Source organism: Triticum aestivum, chromosome 7A (genome assembly GCF_018294505.1).
Source record: "Triticum aestivum cultivar Chinese Spring chromosome 7A, IWGSC CS RefSeq v2.1, whole genome shotgun sequence".
Classification (NCBI taxonomy): Eukaryota; Viridiplantae; Streptophyta; class Magnoliopsida; order Poales; family Poaceae; genus Triticum; species Triticum aestivum.
The window spans coordinates 535,204,403-535,223,124 of NC_057812.1; the positions used below are offsets into that span (position 1 = coordinate 535,204,403).

At 42.6% G+C, this 18,722-nt stretch overlaps 1 protein-coding gene across 3 annotated transcripts; it reads right to left on the reverse strand.

Annotated features, from left to right (window-relative positions):
• Window positions 1–262: 262 nt before the first annotated feature.
• Window positions 263–13,146, reverse strand: LOC123148008 (protein SHORT ROOT IN SALT MEDIUM 1). 3 transcript variants are annotated; one of them, XM_044567363.1, is made up of 24 exons: window positions 12,928–13,071; window positions 12,651–12,802; window positions 12,421–12,528; window positions 10,453–10,474; window positions 10,178–10,368; window positions 10,064–10,084; window positions 9,911–9,972; window positions 8,879–9,640; window positions 8,746–8,791; window positions 8,162–8,254; window positions 8,001–8,056; window positions 7,773–7,881; window positions 6,775–6,989; window positions 6,644–6,707; window positions 5,967–6,140; window positions 5,854–5,884; window positions 4,608–5,770; window positions 4,420–4,494; window positions 4,127–4,201; window positions 3,293–3,748; window positions 1,492–1,731; window positions 1,334–1,375; window positions 1,180–1,242; window positions 263–622 (listed from the first exon to the last, which is right to left on the reverse strand). In XM_044567363.1, the coding sequence occupies exons 2-24, from the start codon at window positions 12,726–12,728 to the stop codon at window positions 533–535; spliced, it is 4,236 nt and encodes a 1,411-aa protein (XP_044423298.1). In that variant the 5' UTR covers window positions 12,729–12,802; window positions 12,928–13,071; the 3' UTR covers window positions 263–532. The 3 variants fall into 3 exon arrangements, with proteins under 3 accessions (XP_044423298.1, XP_044423296.1, XP_044423297.1); XM_044567361.1 differs by having other exon boundaries at window positions 10,178–10,474; window positions 12,928–13,146; XM_044567362.1 differs by lacking the exon at window positions 10,064–10,084 and having other exon boundaries at window positions 10,178–10,474; window positions 12,928–13,072.
• Between the last annotated feature and the right edge of the window lie 5,576 nt (window positions 13,147–18,722).

An 18,722-nucleotide genomic window follows, 5' to 3' on the forward strand; every position in this document is an offset into this window, starting at 1 on the left:
CTTGGCCATTGCTCTCTTGCTCTCAACTATGGGCTTTTTAAGACTTTTGCATTGGAACTCCTGCATATCAAGCATTGGAACTCCCTCTATAAACTAATTTAAGACCAATTTTGCAGTTCAAATTGAACTACAAAAACATCTTACATTAGTGTACAGAGATTGTATTTTTTCTTTTATACTACACTAGTAGCTAGTCATATTCTCATGTTTTCCCAACCTGGCATAGTTGACACAAGATTAATTGTGTGGCGCCAAAAGAAAATAAAAAATACAACACCAGGAAATGTTATTATTATTAGGCCATTATGTTTGCTGTGTGAAAAAAATCTAATGAAATTTTCCTAGTAGGTCAACATACAAACGATATCAGTTCATTAACAAATATTCATTCAAAGAAACAAAAACTAGCTCCCAGCTACATGGAAGTACACTACTCGGGTGACTTTCCATTGATCATCGATTCACTGTCAAGAATCTCCAACAAACAAGTTCCATAACTCAACTAGCTGCTAGGGCCAAAACCAGGTCCAGATCAGAGGTCAGCTTTCTTGACAAGCTTTGTATAGATAATGCGACCATCCCTTGCAGAATTGCTCTCAGCAAGAGCAATTTGAACCATGTCCTGCAGACAGTGAACAACATGCCAGCGTTAGATGCCGGTCAAAAACATCCAAAAGATGGTCATCAAAACAAGAACCGTTATTAGTGTTTTGCAGGATGTAAAACCCACACGACGTATGCATGCTGCAGCTCACCACCCCCAAAAGTGCAAGTATATCCAATTGACAAATACACCTTATTTTTTTCCATTGTGTACTCACTAATCGTTAATAGTTACCTATAACCAATCTAGGGTGTAGACGTATACTATCAAGCTAACCAGAAGTTAAAAGGTATCCATATTGAGGTGAGAACAGAACTGCTACTAAATCGTATATACAATTTTATTTCTTTAAAATTCCTAAGGATTCCAATACTGTGAATCAAAGGACCTAAGGATACAAATCCTCCAAAAATCCTATAGAATTCATTTGAATCAGAGGAGCATTTCAGCAAGAGGTGGTAAGTTAATTAGTGGGTGAAATTTCAAGACCAGATTGGAACAAATAAGTATCAAGTTCCAGAAGATATGGTAAAAAAGATAGTATGGAATTCAATGAACAGAGTCAAGTGACTGACCTTCACATCCCTGTTGGATAAAAATTTCCCCAAGTTGTGAAGGATGCACCTTAAATCATCCACCTGCATTTGTAAAAATTATAAGAATAATGTCTTCACGTATCCAAATGACGAATTGCTTCCAAAAGAACAACGGTATCGCTTATTACACTACCTTTATATAACCAACTCTGTTTTGGTCGAAGTACCTAAAAGCCTATAGAGGGAAAAGAACATCATATGTTAGCAATAACCTGGGATCCATGTAACAGACAGAGTTTTAACTTTTAATGCAACTCCTAATCTCTTATACGAGGCAACAGCAAAATGTACCTGCAACAGGTCCTTATCAACCACATCATGTTTCGCTGAATCTCCTTTTTGTGAACCAGATATCTTTCCCTCCTTACCAACAGATTTCTCTTCAACTTCTTTCAAATCTCCTTTCTCTGCTACAGACTGCTTGTCCTCTTCTGCTTTTTCCAACTTAAGATTCTCCGTTGTCCTCTTTCCATCATCTTCTGCAGTTACCTCTTCTGGCTTGGTTTCTCTTTCGTTTGAGTTATCCTCATTCTGCAGCAGAGGTTAATGAATAGACAAAGGTAAGCACAGTTTACCCATAACTAGTTTCACAGCACCTACAAGCACACATTCCTTCTATGTTTTCTCCGCTTTTTGTTCTCTTTATTCTTTGTTTGCTCGGCTGCTAGCATGTACTCATCCACGATGGTAAGCTAGTAGCTCTACCTTTATTCTTTGTTTAACTTGATTGAATTTTCTATCGTTGAAAAGGCAGTAGAGAGAAAACAAACAGGAAGTACTTTGATCTCACATCTTGAAAATATAAATTTACCCTTACTGCTGTATTTTTTGAATTATTTATATAAACTCAAGATATCCCCATCTTGATTGAATTTTCTATCGTTGAAAAGGCAGTAGAGAGAAAACAAACAGGAAGTACTTTGATCTCACATCTTGAAAATATAAATTTACCCTTACTGCTGTATTTTTTGAATTATTTATATAAACTCAAGATATCCCCATAAGGCTGTTTCTGAAAAATGCCATATCCATGTCGCGTGTCCCATCATCACAGTGCCCACATCCCCAAATCAGTGATTCCTACGTACTTCCTCCGTCCGGGTTTATTAGGCTGGTCATAGTGGGAAGTAACTTATACTAGTGTCATGCATCTGACACTAGTCTAAGTTACCACCTTCATAGTGCAAAGTAACATACTAGTGGTGTCATATGTGGCTTTAATGGCTTGTAGACTCATCTTGTCTTGAGAAGCGCTATGTTACCACTTCACATTAACTACGTGCCACATAAGCAAAAATTTCTCGAAGTGCGCTACGTTACTACCTAAGTTACTCCTACTATGACTAGCCTTAGGCCCGCTAGCCAAAACTCAGGTACCAAAGCAAGACATTAACGCTAATTATGTGTGATTTTGAAGCATGGGAAAGGCCAATCAGATTGGCTTGTAATTATAGCACGCAGCCGGTTGCCAGCTTTACTTTTGCATGCAGCCAATACATGCCCACGTCCAGCGCTATGGGCAGTTAATGGCATGCAGCAGGTTGCGCACGCCGTTTTGCATGCAGCTAATTAATCAGAAGTTTTAATGAATCTAGCGCGCATGCAGTGGAGAAGATCGAGGGAAATTAATTCAAGGCCTTATAAATCCAGACGCGGATGGCTGGCTCACGGGCCCAATAAACCCGGACGGAGGGAGTACTACTTTAACTAGAGAAATCTCAATATCTATATTTTTATATTTATAGTGGTGTAAGCTCTCAAATATAATCCAGACGTAAAACTAGAGCAATTAGCCTTGACAAGTGAGCTAACACTACACTCCATAACAAGCTTGATGAGTTGGTGCTTGCAGCTTCCCACTACCCTTCAATTCTGTTGGAACTAATTGGAAATGTTCCACATGTAGAAATACATTATTTTACATGAGGGAACATGGGCAAATCAACAAGCATCCATGCTGTTATGAAGGAAAAGACCATCCGGTAATACAAAGAGTAGTTTCTTAAGCAACACGAGCTAATATACGGTCACTTCGCAGTTGTGTATATTATGTGTGGTGCAAAAGGGTACGGAGGATATATGTGTGCATTACCTGTGCTTCTGCCGGCTCTTCAGCAGTGGCATCATCCATGTCCTCGTCGCCTTCATATTCTACTTCATCGGGATCTTCTTCATATTCAGGATCTTCTTCCTCCATTTTCTCATCAGCTTTAGGTTCATCACAGGCAGCTGCTGACTGATCTGCGTCAATCTTTTCCTCACCCTCTTTCATCATTTCATCCTGGGCAGCATGATCTGTACTCATCTTCTCGTCATCCTCTTTTACCAGTTGCTCATGGGAAGCTGATGAATTATCACCAATTATCTTTTCTCCACCCTCTTTTATTGTTTCATCATTTTTACCTGGGTTACCTGAGGTACTTCCAGTTACATTTTCATCAGTTGTCTTTAGTCGCTTCTCCAAGGATATTGTGTCTTCCTTCTTTAGATCTTCCTCTCTTTGGCGCTTACGTTGATTCCTCCTCACAACATACTGCCTGTAAAGTTTCTGTGCGGACAAAACAAGCTACATGAGGAAAACTGAAAATAGATCACTACCAAAACCTACTGGATGCGGCTCTGCTTCCCTCATGAAGCAACCAATTCTTTGCTTTAGTACACTCCACAAAAATTACCATGAACTACCAGGTTACAAACTTCCAAGTCCCAATTTGGACCATTACAGGGAGCAATTATCCTAAAGTTTGGTAACAACATTGGTAGAATGGAGTCGGATTCTCAGTTATGCCCAAGCTACCCGACATTTTTCTTGCAAGCATACTCGGCTACCAAACTTCAAAGTAGATGGAAGTAGACTTGAATGAAAAACTAACTGCTGATCGTGTGTCAAAGCTTACAAAGCATAGACAAAGCACAAGGAAGTTACCTCAAGAAAAGACAGGATCACACAACCCATTCTGTATTGAAGCATTTCGCTGAAAGACTCAGCAAACAAAGAAAGCTGAAAAGTAACAGAAGAACATATCAATCATAAATGTCAAGCCCCATGAGCATCACCACAAAAGCAATTTAGTAACTTCTTTGTGTTATATGCTCATAAATTTGGTAGCAGCCAAAAATACAGGACAGAGATATTTGCTGAAGAAAAAAATGCAGAGGTAGGGATCTCTTGTAATGACAATTAGCAAATTATTACAGAAGCCAGAGCAGAAAATGGACCTCAAATACAGACTCCTCTGTATCATTGGCGGTGTAGTCCAGGAGGCCATCCAATGAAAGGGATGTTGACCGGAGCTGCAAATGAAAACCATTCAATAAGATCTCGTAGGCAATAAGACCATGCTTGAATTATAGTTTATAGTATTATATGAAATAAAAAAGATAACTATATAGCATGATGACCATACTTTATATTCTTTGCTCTTTTTGGCCTGGAGAATGAATCCTGGGTGTTTAGGAGGTTCATCAGACTTCTTCTTTTCTTTGGTGTCAATGGGCGACTTTTTCTTTGAGTCCATCTTCTGGTCTTTATCCTTTGTTTCGTTGTCATCCGTTTTCTTGACACTCTTCCCGTCTGTTTCATCAATTTTTGGATCTTTCTGTTCCACAACTTCCTGCTGGTTAACCTTATCTGTATTTGCCTTTTGATCATCAGTCATTATGTCTCCCTTTATCTCCAGCTCCTGTTCTTTCTTCTGATTTGAGGTATCTTCAGCAGGAGTTTTCAATCCTTCTTCTTTCTTCTGGTTTGAAATATCCTCAGCTGGAGTTTTCAATCCTTCTTCTTTCTTCTGGTTTGAAATATCTTCAGCAGGAGTTTTCAATCCTTCTTCCAGCTTAGTCTGTGAATTCCCAGCGTCAGTGACGCCTTCAACAATCTTCTCCGGCTGAACATCCACATCTTGTTTACTTGCCTCAGCAGGTGCAGCAAGGGCTGTTGGCTCAGTCGCTGAAGCAGGAACTTTTCTTTTAACAATCCTGCGAATGACCTTCTTCTTCCCAGTTTTCTTAGCCTCAGGCTGTTGAACGATGCCAGCTCCCGCCTTCTCTTTCCCAAGATCCTCACTTTTCTGTTCAATGTGCTTTTCGACGGTTTTGCTCGCAGTTTCTGCCACAGCATTCTTGTCAACCTGAGGTGATTTATCCACTGGAGCTTCAGCAGTTGGCTTTTTTCGAACAACTTTCACAACCTTTTTTATTATTTTCTTTTTCATGGGCTTTTTATCCTCAGTGACATGGTCAACAGAAGCATCACCAGAAGTGTTTTCTTCAACAACCCCCACCGTCTTCTCAACTTGCTCCCCAACATTGTCAGGATTCTTCCCACCATCACCAGCAAGATTGACATCTCCATCTTTGCCCTGCTCTTCCATATCAGCATCAATTTTCTCAATCTTGGCAGCACCATCACCCTCCTTCAGTTCCATTTCAGCATCAATTTTCTCAATCTTGGCAGCACCATCACCCTCCTTCATTTCCATATCAGCATCAATTTTCTCAATCTTAGCAGCACCATCACCCTCCTTCAATTGATCATTCGTACTTTTAGCATCGCTTGGCTCCTCTAAAACTGCTGACAAATAAACAAGGATTAATTATTTTATTCATTAGGCAAGGAAAAGGCAGTGAATGATAAGTGAGGGTCTTTCAAACCTTGTTTCTGTTCCTTTGGATCACCTGGGCTCTAAAATGCAACGGGAAGTAAGAACCATTAGTGCTGTTTCAGAAGAAAACAAAGTATGTTATAATAGTAACCACAAGCTTACCTTTTCCTTCTTCATAATCAGCTCCTCCCTTTCTATCTTTGATTTTCGGTATGCGATCCAGTTGTCCCTCCATATATCCATAGATGGTACGCATTCCGACAGGTTTGGCACAAACAGTACAGTAATTTCTTTGTGACTAAAAAGTCCATCATTGCCAACTCTGTTGTAATGGACCTGCAGTATAATGCATGTATTACATTATGCTGATGACTTCAGCAATAATAGCATGCCTTGAAAAGCGAATGACTTAATTACTGGAGTAAATGCTCTCATATTATCCTATGGAAGAGCCAATAAACCACATACGAATAGGGCTTGATATCGCAGTTGCAACTGACCAGTTACCAGTCATAATGTCTAATATTCTGATGGTTATTAGCACAAATATCCTTTGGAATATTGTCATTTCGGATAGGGGAGATTTTAAAGCACAAATAGCAGAGAAATGTCAAACAATTTAACAAGAAGCAAACTGATTGGTAAAGAGTCATAATGCAAATGTGCATTATATAGTTTTGGAATGATATATGTGTTTGCGCTTCTACAATTCAGAAGAGAATCCAGTTATGACCAGTTAAATAAAAGGTATATCATGGAAGGGTGATGTTTTCCATCTAAAGAAGACTATATTCAAGAAATACAGTTCCAAGAAGGTGCTGAGATAGATTTAGAAGTACCTCGAGGAAACGATTCCAACTGGTACAATTAGATAGATCGACTTGAACCAGTTCCTTCACATATCTGTCCAAGAAGAAGGGTTAGCAGAGTTGCAAGTCATCCATGGTACATTTACTTGATGAAGGCATACCTGATAGCCGTTCGAATCAAGCAAGAACAGTCAACCACTGGATCTCCACCATCAAGTGCTGCATTCCAAGGGCCTCCAATAGCAAGAAGTGAACGATCCTTCTTGAATACAGCAAATTTTAAGATATTGTTCAAGTGCACCACTCGTTCCTCAGTACTTCTCATCGACGTTATGTCAGCAAAGGCGCCATTGCTCATACCGCTCATCAGAAGTACCTGCACATGGGCATATATGTAAGCACAGAAGGAAATTACTTCAAGATGGTTGGAGTTACCTTGTAAGGTAAAGACAGCATAACAAGTGCCTCTATATCCGGCCAACGTGAGATAGATTTTTTCTTTTTTGGATTACTTAAAAGCACTAAAAGCAAAACCCAAGCCAACGTCGATCCCAAGACAGACTCTTGTGATTTTTTACAATATCAGATGAGTAAATGCAATGGAAACATTCCTCCAGTTTCAACAAAAAAAGATTAGGCAAAGGCTAGGGGGTAAGCACGCGATGGGACTACCATGGAGACATATAAATACAAACACCGCAATAACTAGATTACATATGCAACATAAAATTGTACTAGCACAACTTTATTTTCTGAGACGTCTCTATGTCACAATGTGATGGAATGATGAAGACATATTTTTCATGCAAGGGAAATTCATCCTACCAAAAGCTAGAATTGGACTAGCATTTCTCAAAAGATTGCTCGAGGGGCAAGCATGATATCCAGGGGAAGACCATAACACCCTTGGATAGTGCAGGTCAGCAGCACAGGTTGCACTTCATGTACTTGCAAGCAATAATTTTCTACAAAGTGAGTATTAATGCCCACGACAGTTATATACCACATGCTTTCTACAAGTATTGCTATAGCATGTACAATGACATAATTCATTCAAATAAACACTATCTCTACTTATTGTGGGAGCTACTACTCAAATCAACTACAACTTAATATAGTTCATACTTCAAAATGAACACAACATTATAAACAAAAAGACCTTTGCATTCCAAATCGTTTCAGGGGTCTTTGTGCTTGATGTATTCTCAGAAGAGACCAGTGCGCTTTCATCAGCTTTATCGTCATCTTCACAGATGGCATGCTCCAGGCTATTTTACAGCAACACAGTATAAAACATGTCATTAATAGGAAGCTCAAGAACATTTAGCAAGAAAACCAATAGAACAGTACATGTATCTACTTATGTAGTCCCAATAGAAAAGCATACCTCACTGGTGTATGCAGCGAAAGATTTAGGCTTTCTTTAGCCCAGTTCAAGACAATCTACAGAACAAGTAAATCACAAATAAGCAAGGCAAAAAAAAATCTACAGTACCATGATTTCACGTTAAGTTTTGATCATCAACATTCATGAATAGAATGTCAAACCTTAGAAAAATCTGGAATAACTGATAGCCTAGGATATCTTTTTGTCAAAGATAAACAGTCTCTCTCCTCATCCACCAAACGAAATGGCAAAACCTGCACCAGACAGCCCAATTAGCAATGAGTTCCTATTGGGCATCAGACTAAAACTGCTGCATAACTGAACATACTAAATATGATGTTTGCATATAAAGGAGGCGGAGAGAAATGGAGGATGGAAAACATCTCCGTGATTGCTCAATCATATCCACTCTGGTGCAATCTATGCTTAAGGTGTGAATAGTCTTACAAGTTATCCAAATTGGAAGAATAAAGAATGAGAGATCTCCAGACAAGTGGCAACAGAAAAGAGAAAGTGGCTAGGAAGGCAAAAACAAGGATTGGTGTAGATAGATGGGTAAGTGGAACCAGAATCTCTCAGATATTAGTTCTGAGAGTGGACGTATAAGTTTGCAAAGATCTCAGGGTTTACAAGGACAGCAGTGAAGGAAACTGGAGACCAGAGTGCATCAAGGAGGCACGTAAAGAATTAATACTATCAATTGATTTTTGCAAGAACACTGTGACAAACACAACTGTTCGTTTACCTTGCACAAATATTCTCGCTTTATTTCTTTAATAGGTGAACGATGCCTTCAGGACAACAAACGAAAGTGTTAGTTTAAAAGGCTGCACCAAAGACGAAGCGCATCCACAAAGCTATAGAGAACATGGAGACACCTATGCACAGCATCACGTCGAGGTGAAAGGCGCCGCAAAGGCTTCTCAGACCTAACAGAAGAAGAACGTCGTCGATCACCAGGGGTTCTAGGTGGAGTGCGCTCACGCCTTGAATCAGCTACATGCTTCTTGTTCCGCTCCTTCTCCTTCTCGCGGCGCTCGCGAAGACGTTCTCTTTCATGTTCCCTTTGACGCTCCCGCTCCCTTTCTCTTTCACGTTCCCTTATTCTTTCACGGTCCCTTTCCCTTTCACGTTCTCTTTCTCTTTCACGGTCTCTTTCTCTTTCACGGTCTCGAAGGTCTCGCAACTCCCGTTCCCGTTCCCGTTCAAGCTCCTTTTCCCTTTCAAGTAGCAGATCCCTTCGACGTTCCTCATCTCTTAGATCCAGCTCACGACGATAACCAATCCGGTCAATTGCACGTTCATCGACCATGGAGATGCCTTGACGTGCACGGGGTAAGATGTTGTCACGGTAATCAGAATCTGAAGATGGATGGAGAAGGCCTTTCCCCGAGGCATAGTCACGACCAGGGGGCAGACTCATCCCATAACCACTGCTTGATGATCCTTGCCCATAGCCAAGACTATCAATGTTTGTCCTAGGGGCGCCACCCAACAATGATGATGTCTGTTGTCCTCCATATGGAACATTCCCAAGAATGGACAAGTTGCGATGGTCAGCTTCAGCCCTTCCATATGTACCAATTTCCTGAGATTCTTGATGGATTGGAGCGGACCTTCCTGCAAAGTAATCGGCTTGTCTGCCAGAAATGCATACTTTACTCAGTGCATGTGCTATGTTTTGTTGCAGTGATAAAACACACGAAGGATCGCAAATTTTAGCTTTCCAAAAGTGCCGGTGGCATACATTAAAATAACTAACAAATTTTAGTCCTAAGAAGAGATGTTTGGAACATGCAGATAGTCATTCATTTGATGCACTTTTTAAAGTGAGAATGATTATGGTCTACCATGTGGACAAAAAACCTGAACAACATATATGACCTGGCTCTGGCTGTGAGCTAACGTACCTCATATCAGACACAGGCGCCAGCTGAGCTTTCAGAAGTGGCTGATGGCGCATTGTTGAACCCTGAAAAATTAACAGAATAGAATTAATTATAGGCTATAACAGACAGCATTAAATGGCGCAGAACGTAGTTTTGCAAGGGAAAGAACACTACCTGCTCTACACGGTCATGAATCTGAGATATAAAAAAGGTGGTCATAAGATTAAGTTCGCTAAATTAAATAATTCAGGGGGAAAGCCCCAAAAAAAGTGAGCACACATTATTGACCTGATGGGCTGCAGGTATATGATCAGGATATCTTCTATCCAAATCAGTAAGGCCATCCCTCCTGCCAAGATTAGCTGAGTGTTCACCATACATTCTTCTCTCTGATGTGTAATCGGTACCATACTGGTCTAGCTTCTGTGCATATCCACGCACAGCCATATAGTCATCGTTTGGTCTTGCCAAGTTAGACCCTGCAGATCCAGATGAGAACTTGGATGACTGAGATAGTGAAGATGTATGAGGTGGCAGGCTAGGAAGACTAGAAGAATCCGGACCTTTGCCACCAACTCCCCCAACCTGCAAAATGTTTAACCAGATATTCAGTTAAGATATCATGCACAGAACTCATGAAACAGTTGTGCCACTTGAAACTAGAAGGAGGTGAGATCTGACCATGGAAGAAAGTAATCAACATACAATACAGCTGAAACAAAGAGACGAGATGGACACTGAGACAAGGCCTAAAAAGTGCAAACTGAGAAATAGCAAAAGAAAAAGACATGAATGGTTAACAGAAATCTCTTCCTGGCGTCCGCTCTTCATGGTACGAACTACTGGTAAAGTGACTTAACGCGTTAAATCTGATAAAATGCACAAAATTACAAATATTATGTGAAGGCAAGTATATATAAGTTTATATTAAATGACGCACGAGATAAATTCAGCCCAGGAACAGCTTCTTAACCTAAAAGAGTATGTTTATGTTAATTTTTCCCCAAATCATTTGATTCCTTGATATACAGATAAGCTATGTGATACTACGTGACTACCAACTACAGTGCTAGTGGACTAGCCAGCAAATTATTCCAGCACTTGATCTGTTCGCTGCTTCGAGGTACTGCTATGACACCAAGCCAGTTAACATAGCCAACTCACATAAATATGCACTCCTTATCTAAAAGAGGACCCAATTTGTTAAATTCTGAAATATGCACTCTAGCATTGCTTGTTTCAAAAATATCGAATATGACATGCCTGGTGCAAGCTCGGTTGTTTTGATGGTGCATCGTCATAAATGCAATGATAATTGGTCAAACCATATTCTACTCTATCCTGCCATTAATCAGTATGGTAGGGGCATTCACATAAATGAAATGATAATTGGTGGGATCTATTATATTTTGCCATATTCTTATTTGGAGACAAGAAAAACTTGCAAAATGAAACAGACATCAAATCACCTGGTAATTACGCGGCACAAAGAATGAAACAGCAACAACACAATGCTGACCTTGGGATTATGTAGCTGTAGATAAGTGCTACAGAATCAATCCATTGTTTCCTATCTGTGGTGGAAATCAGAAATATATCTAGTTTGCAAAAACCCTCAGAAGTCTCTAACACCACTAAACAGTCCGGGCATGATCTGACAGACCTATGCAGGGGAGGGGCAAGGTGGAGGAGATGGCTTGAGGGCAACCTTTACTTGCGATCCTTCAGATTCTTGCAGTTTTAAGCTGAAGCTTAAACCTCACTATCAGGATATATATAGAAAGATGCATACCGCATACATAACTAGTATGTTTTGGACATTGAGTAATCTATAGAATGGCATCTTTCAGAGCAATATTCTAGTGTGGACTAATAGATTATGACGGGTGATAACATCAGCCACTCAAAAGGGGCATATGAGCTAGATGCTGCATCATTGCTACTTATCTTTAAAATCTGTAGATATCTGGTTCTTATTTTGTACGATTATCCCACAGGGCCATTATCAGTTCCTAGGTTTTTTGGACTAACAGAATCAGTGACCTTTTAAACATTCCAAAACAATTTAGGCACAATGCCGGGATGACATGATACTAATTGCTCTTCATGTGGATAAAGGAAAGGATAAACAAACAAAAAAATCAGGCCCAGGAGGACACCTTAGTTTTACTTGGGTTCAGACAGCAAAATTTTAGATAATTTTATTTTAGCTAGAACCAATAATCCTGGCCAGCCTCTTCAGCACTGGCCAAACCTAGTGCTTTCTTTTATCTCAGATGTCCATGTGGATACATCAGATTTATGAGAGCATGAAGCTGCGCAGTTCTACTAACCATTTGCACTCCAAAGGCATCGAACTGGCAGCTAATAACCTTCATTATTTGCCTTTGCTATAAAGATTCCCTCTAACAACAACTCACAGAGCAACTTAAACAGTAACAGTAGTGAGCATGGATGGCATTAGGAGGGTAACAAATTGCACAGCGAAACCAATTCTGAAAAATGTTCACGAACTGCGGTTAGTTAACCACCTGCTGTGTGCCATACACCGACGCGTAAGGCCCTCCATACTGCCCAGCAGCACCCTGTCCGGCGCGGGCACCTGCCGCAGCTGAGGCCCCAAATCCACTGCTACCAGGCTGCACGCAAAAGTAGGGCAAAAGAGCGCAGGTTTTTGCGCACATAAAAGATGAGAACCTGCCACACATCTGGATATAACAACTAAGCAGATAACAGATCAGCGCGTTTTTGAGAGACATACGATTTGGCCGCCGTAAGATTGCTGCCCGCCGTATGGTGGCTGCTGCCCGTAGGGATTGGGACCTTTGGGCGGAAACATGGCGGACGAGCCCGCCCAGGGGATACTGCGCGCGGGGTCGCGGGAACCAACGGGAATCTCGCGAACACCAGCCCCTGCGAGACAAACCCTAGACATCACACCATGAACAGGGCGCAAACTAGAACCAATCCGGCCGAGACATGGATGCGAGCTGGAGATGAGTGGAATCACAAGATTTGTGCGAGGGCCTAGGGCTTACCTCTGGAGCTGGAGGAGGACGCAGCGCTGGAGGGGGCGAGCTCCCGCTCGGAGAATTTCTGGAGTGGGAGAGCTCGGTGGGCTCCGGTGGAAGAGGGGCGAGGGTTTGGCGGCGGCGAGGTGGGACTCCGTAGGAGGGACGCGGCTCGGCTTGGCTAGCCTATTTATCAAGGAAGGTCGGACTGAACGAGAAGTGCGTTCATTTCGGGGACTCGTCGTGGGCCTTCTGGCCATAGGGTTCCAAAAAAAATCAGGTATCCGCTAGAAAAAATACATTTTGTTCTAAAAAAATAGAAAAAATACATTGTTTTCTTTTGCGGAGAAAAAATACATTCATTTAATATTTTAAAATTGCTTCAAACAAATTAATATTTTAAATGAAAATATTCAGTTAATAATAGTGTGAAACATTTCCATAGACATGGATACAACAAAGAAAACGTTTAAAAAAGTACGATGATTTCTTGGCTTCATCAGCCGTGTCTGTCGCTGTTTGATCAATGTGGCATGAAGCATCGCTCTATTCCCACGTGAAGTTAACCCACCTATTTGACTATGTGGTCATGGTAGCATCTAGTCGCGCGCTTGGATATGATTGAACCCTGCGACTGTTTAGCGGTTCCATTTTGCTTCTACTTCACGCATGATGTTTATTGCTTAGCCACGTAGCTACACATGTATGTGATGTTACAAATAATCTCAAGCGGAAGCACATAGCAAGCACAAAACGAGAATTCCATAACACCATACTCTTGACGTTGATTGTTAGTGTTTGTTGGATTTTGTGCTAGCAAGCTAATGGAGTCGCAGTTGCTTGGATCCCTCCTCCCAAATGGTTGCTTTGATATAGCAATGCTTAGAGTAGTGTCCTTTACATTGTCGCAGCCGTCGTCGAAGCATATATACCACTGCAGCAGCATCGGAGTAGTCAGGTTGTCGTCATAGCATCGTCGAACCATCTGTGCCATCGTCGCAACATTGCCATGGCCTAAGCACGCCGGCGCAACATCTTCGAAGTGGTCGGGCCTTCATCAGAGCATCACTGTTGTCGTCGAAGCACGATGTCGCTGCATGGTCGTGATCGTTCGAAGCACGCCACCGTCGCAACATCATTGAGGCGGACAGGTTGTCGTCGTAGCATCGCAACCATCAAAGCACACCACAGCCATCAAAGCATGTTGTCGCAACATCATCGAAGCGGTCGGGCTACTATCGCAGCATCATTGTGGCCGCCTAAAAGGAACAGTATGGTCTAATGAAGGGGTGAATAGGCGATTAACAATTATTAACTTTCCTTCCAAATACAGGTTCAATAAGAAAATAGGTTGTTTAGATATGCAACTAGGTGGATAACCTATATGGCAAGCTCACTAAAAAGTACAATGATTAATATAAGCAACACAATATAAGCTTGCGCAAAGTAAGACAAGGATAGAAGTAACCGCAAGTGGAAACGAGAATGTGTTTCCGAAGTTCTCTTCTTTGGGGGAGGTATGTCTCCATTGGATGTGCAGGCATGATGCACCCCAAACATCACAATGTCTCACCCTATTCTTCTCACGCCCTTGCACGATGCAAGGTGTCGTGACTAGCAGTGCCCTTTAAGGCGGCAACCAAAACATTTGCAAACAAGGTTGGGGTAATATCCACAACTTAGCTGAAGGCTCCTGTCGGTGTCAAAACCGGCGGATCTCGGGTAGGGGGTCCCAAACTGGTGCGCCTAAGGCGGATGGTAACAAGAGGCAGGGGACACGATGTTTTACCCAGGTTCGGGCCCTCTTGATGGAGGTAAAACCCTACGTCCTGCTTGATTATTCTTGATGATATGAGTAGTACAAGAGTTGATCTACCACGAGATCGGAGAGGCTAAACCCTAGAAGCTAGCCTATGGTATGATTGTCTGTTGTCCTATGGACAAAAACCCTCCGGTTTATATAGACACAGGAGGGGGCTAGGGTTACACAAGATCGGTTACAAAAGAGGAGATATACATATCCGTATTGCCTAGCTTGCCTTCCACGCCAAGTAGAGTCCCATCCGGACACGGGACGAAGTCTTCAATCTTGTGTCTTCATAGTCCAACAGTCCGGCCAAAGGATATAGTCCGGCTGTCCGGAGACCCCCTAATCCAGGACTCCCTCAGTAGCCCCTGAACCAGACTTCAATGATGATGAGTCCGGCGTGTAGTGTTATCTTCGGCATTGCAAGGCGGGTTCCTCCTTCGAATACACCATAGAAGAGTTTGAATACAAGGATAGTGTCCGACCCTGCAAAATAAGTTTCTGTTGGAAATATGCCCTAGAGGCAATAATAAATTGGCTATTATTATATTTCCTTGTTCATGATAATCGTTTATTATCCATGCTAGAATTGTATTGATAGGAAACTCAGATACATGTGTGGATACATAGACAACACCATGTCCCTAGTAAGCCTCTAGTTGACTGGCTCGTTGATCAATAGATGGTTACGGTTTCCTGACCATGGACATTGGATGTCGTTGATAACGGGATCACATCATTAGGAGAATGATGTGATGGACAAGACCCAATCCTAAGCCTAGCACAAGATCGTGTAGTTCATTTGCTAAAGCTTTTCTAATGTCAAGTATCATTTCCTTAGACCATGAGATTGTGCAACTCCCGGATACTGTAGGAGTGCTTTGGGTGTGCCAAACGTCACAACGTAACTAGGTGGCTATAAAGGTACACTACAGGTATCTCCGAAAGTGTCTGTTGGGTTGGCACGAATCGAGACTGGGATTTGTCACTCCGTGTAAACGGAGAGGTATCTCTGGGCCCACTCGGTAGGACATCATCATAATGTGCACAATGTGATCAAGGAGTTAATCACGGGATGATGTGTTACAGAACGAGTAAAGAGACTTGCCGGTAACGAGATTGAACAAGGTATCGGGATACCGACGATCGAATCTCGGGCAAGTATCGTACCGATAGACAAAGGGAATTGTATACGGGATTGATTGAATCCACGACATCGTGGTTCATCCGATGAGATCATCGTGGAACATGTGGGAGCCAACATGGGTATCCAGATCCCTCTGTTGGTTATTGACCGGAGAGTTATCTCGGTCATGTCTGCATGGTTCCCGAACCCGTAGGGTCTACACACTTAAGGTTCGATGACGCTAAGGTTATAGGGAATAGATATATGTGGTTACCGAATGTTGTTCGGAGTCCCGGATGAGATCCAGGACGTCACGAGGAGTTCCGGAATGGTCCGGAGGTAAAGATTTATATATGGGAAGTCCTGTTTTGGTCGCCGGAAAAGTTTCGGGTTTATCGATAATGTACCGGGACCACCGGGAGGGTCCCGGTGGTCCACCAAGTGGGGCCACCAGCCCCGGAGGGCTGCATGGGCCAAGTGTGGGAGGGGACCAGCCCCTGGTGGGCTGGTGCGCCCCCCCACCAAGGCCCAAGGTGCAAGGGAGAGTGGAAGGGGGCAAACCCTAGGCTCAGATGGGCCTAAGGCCCACCTAGTGGTGCGCCCCCCTCTCTCCCCCCTTGGCCGCCCCCCTAGATGGGATCTAGGGCTGGCCGCCACCCCTAGGGGTGGAAACCTAGGTGGGGGCGTAGCCCCTCCCCTCCCCCTATATATACTTGAGGTTTTGGGCTGCCATAGACACGATTCAATCTCCTTCTTGGCGCAGCCCTACCCCTCTCCCTCCTCGTCTCTTGTGGTGCTTGGCGAAGCCCTGCTGGAGTACCACGCTCCTCCACCACCACCACGCCGTCATGCTGCTGCTGGATGGAGTCTTCCCAACCTCTCCTTCTCCCCTTGCTGGATCAAGGCGTAGGACACGTCACCGGGCTGTACGTGTGTTGAACACGGAGGTACCGTCCGTTCGGCACTAGGATCATCGGTGATTTGGATCACGACGAGTATGACTCCATCAACCTCGTTCACTTGAACGCTTCCGCTTAGCGATCTACAAGGGTATGTAGATGCACTCTCCTTCCCTCATTGCTAGATTACTCCATAGATTGATCTTGGTGATGCGTAGAAAATTTTGAATTTCTGCTACGTTCCCCAACAGTGGCATCATGAGCTAGGTCTATGCGTAGTTACTATGCACGAGTAGAACACAAAGTAGTTGTGGGCGTCGATATTGTCAATTATCTTGCGGTTACTAGTCTTATCTTGATTCGGCGGCATCGTGGGATGAAGCGGCCCGGACCAACCTTACACGTACGCTTACGTGAGACCGGTTCCACCGACTGACATGCACTAGTTGCATAAGGTGGCTGGCGGATGTCTGTCTCTCCCACTTTAGTCGGATCGGATTCGATGAACAGGGTCCTTATGAAGGGTAAATAGAAATTGGCAATTCACGTTGTGGTTTTGGCGTAGGTAAGAAACGTTCTTGCTAGCAACCTATAGCAGCCACGTAAAAACTTGCAACAACAATTAGAGGACGTCTAACTTGTTTTTGCAGCAAGTGTTTTGTGATGTGATATGGCCAAAGGATGTGATGAATGATATATATGTGATGTATGAGATCATGTTCTTGTAATAGGAATCACGACTTGCATGTCGATGAGTATGACAACCGGCAGGAGCCATAGGAGTTGTCTTTATTTTTTGTATGACCTGCGTGTCATTGAGAAACGCCATGTAAATTACTTTACTTTATTGCTAAACGTGTTAGCCATAGTAGTAGAAGTAATAGTTGGCGAGCAACTCCATGGAGACACGATGATGGAGATCATGGTGTCATGCCGGTGACAAGATGATCGTGGAGCCCCAAGATGGAGATCAAAGGAGCTATATGATATTGGCCATATCATGTCACTATTATTTGATTGCATGTGATGTTTATCATGTTTTTGCATCTTGTTTACTTAGAACGACGGTAGTAAATAAGATGATCCCTCATAATAATTTCAAGAAAGTGTTCCCCCTAACTGTGCATCGTTGTGACAGTTCGTTGTTTTGAAGCACCACATGATGATCGGGTGTGATAGATTCCAACGTTCACATACAACGGGTGTAAGACAGATTTACACATGCAAACACTTAGGTTGACTTGACGAGCCTAGCATGTACAGACTGTTGGAAATATGCCCTAGAGGCAATAATAAAAGTATTATTATTATATTTCTTTGTTCATGATAATTGTCTTTATTCATGCTATAACTGTATTAACCGGAAATCGTAATACACGTGTGAATACATAGACCATAATATGTCCCTAGTAAGCCTCTAGTTGACTAAGCTCGTTCATCAACAGATAGTCATGGTTTCCTGGCTATGGACATTGGATGTCATTGATAACGGGATCACATCATTAGGAGAATGATGTGATGGACAAGACCCAATCCTAAGCATAGCGCAAGATCGTGTAGTTCGTTTGCTAGAGCCTTTCCAATGTCAAGTATCTTTTCCTTTGACCATGAGATAGTGTAACTCCCGGATACCATAGGAGTGCTTTGGGTGTACCAAACGTCATAACGTAACTGGGTGACTATAAAGGTGCACTACAGGTATCTCTGAAAGTGTCTGTTGGGTTGACACGGATCGAGACTGGGATTTGTCACTCCGTACGACGGAGAGGTATCACTGGGCCCACTCGGTAATGCATCATCATAATGAGCTCAAAGTGACCAAGTGTCTGGTCACGGGATCGTGCATTACGGTACGAGTAAAGTGACTTTCCGATAACGAGATTGAACGAGGTATTGGGATACCGACGATCGAATCTCGGGCAAGTAACATACCGATTGACAAAGGGAATTGCATACGGGGTTGCTTGAATCCTCGACATCGTGGTTCATC

What these genes read in the sequence shown, in the direction of transcription:
- LOC123148008 (XM_044567361.1), bottom strand. Translation starts at nt 12,728, where the DNA reads ATGTTTCCGCCCAAAGGTCCCAATCCCTACGGGCAGCAGCCACCATAC. An exon ending in CAGAGGAGTCTGTATTTGAG is followed by an intron (nt 4,202 to 4,419) that starts GTCCATTTTCTG and finishes GTTACTTTTCAG; the next exon opens with CTTTCTTTGTTTGCTGAGTC. An exon ending in TGATCCTGTCTTTTCTTGAG is followed by an intron (nt 3,749 to 4,126) that starts GTAACTTCCTTG and finishes TTGTCCGCACAG; the next exon opens with AAACTTTACAGGCAGTATGT.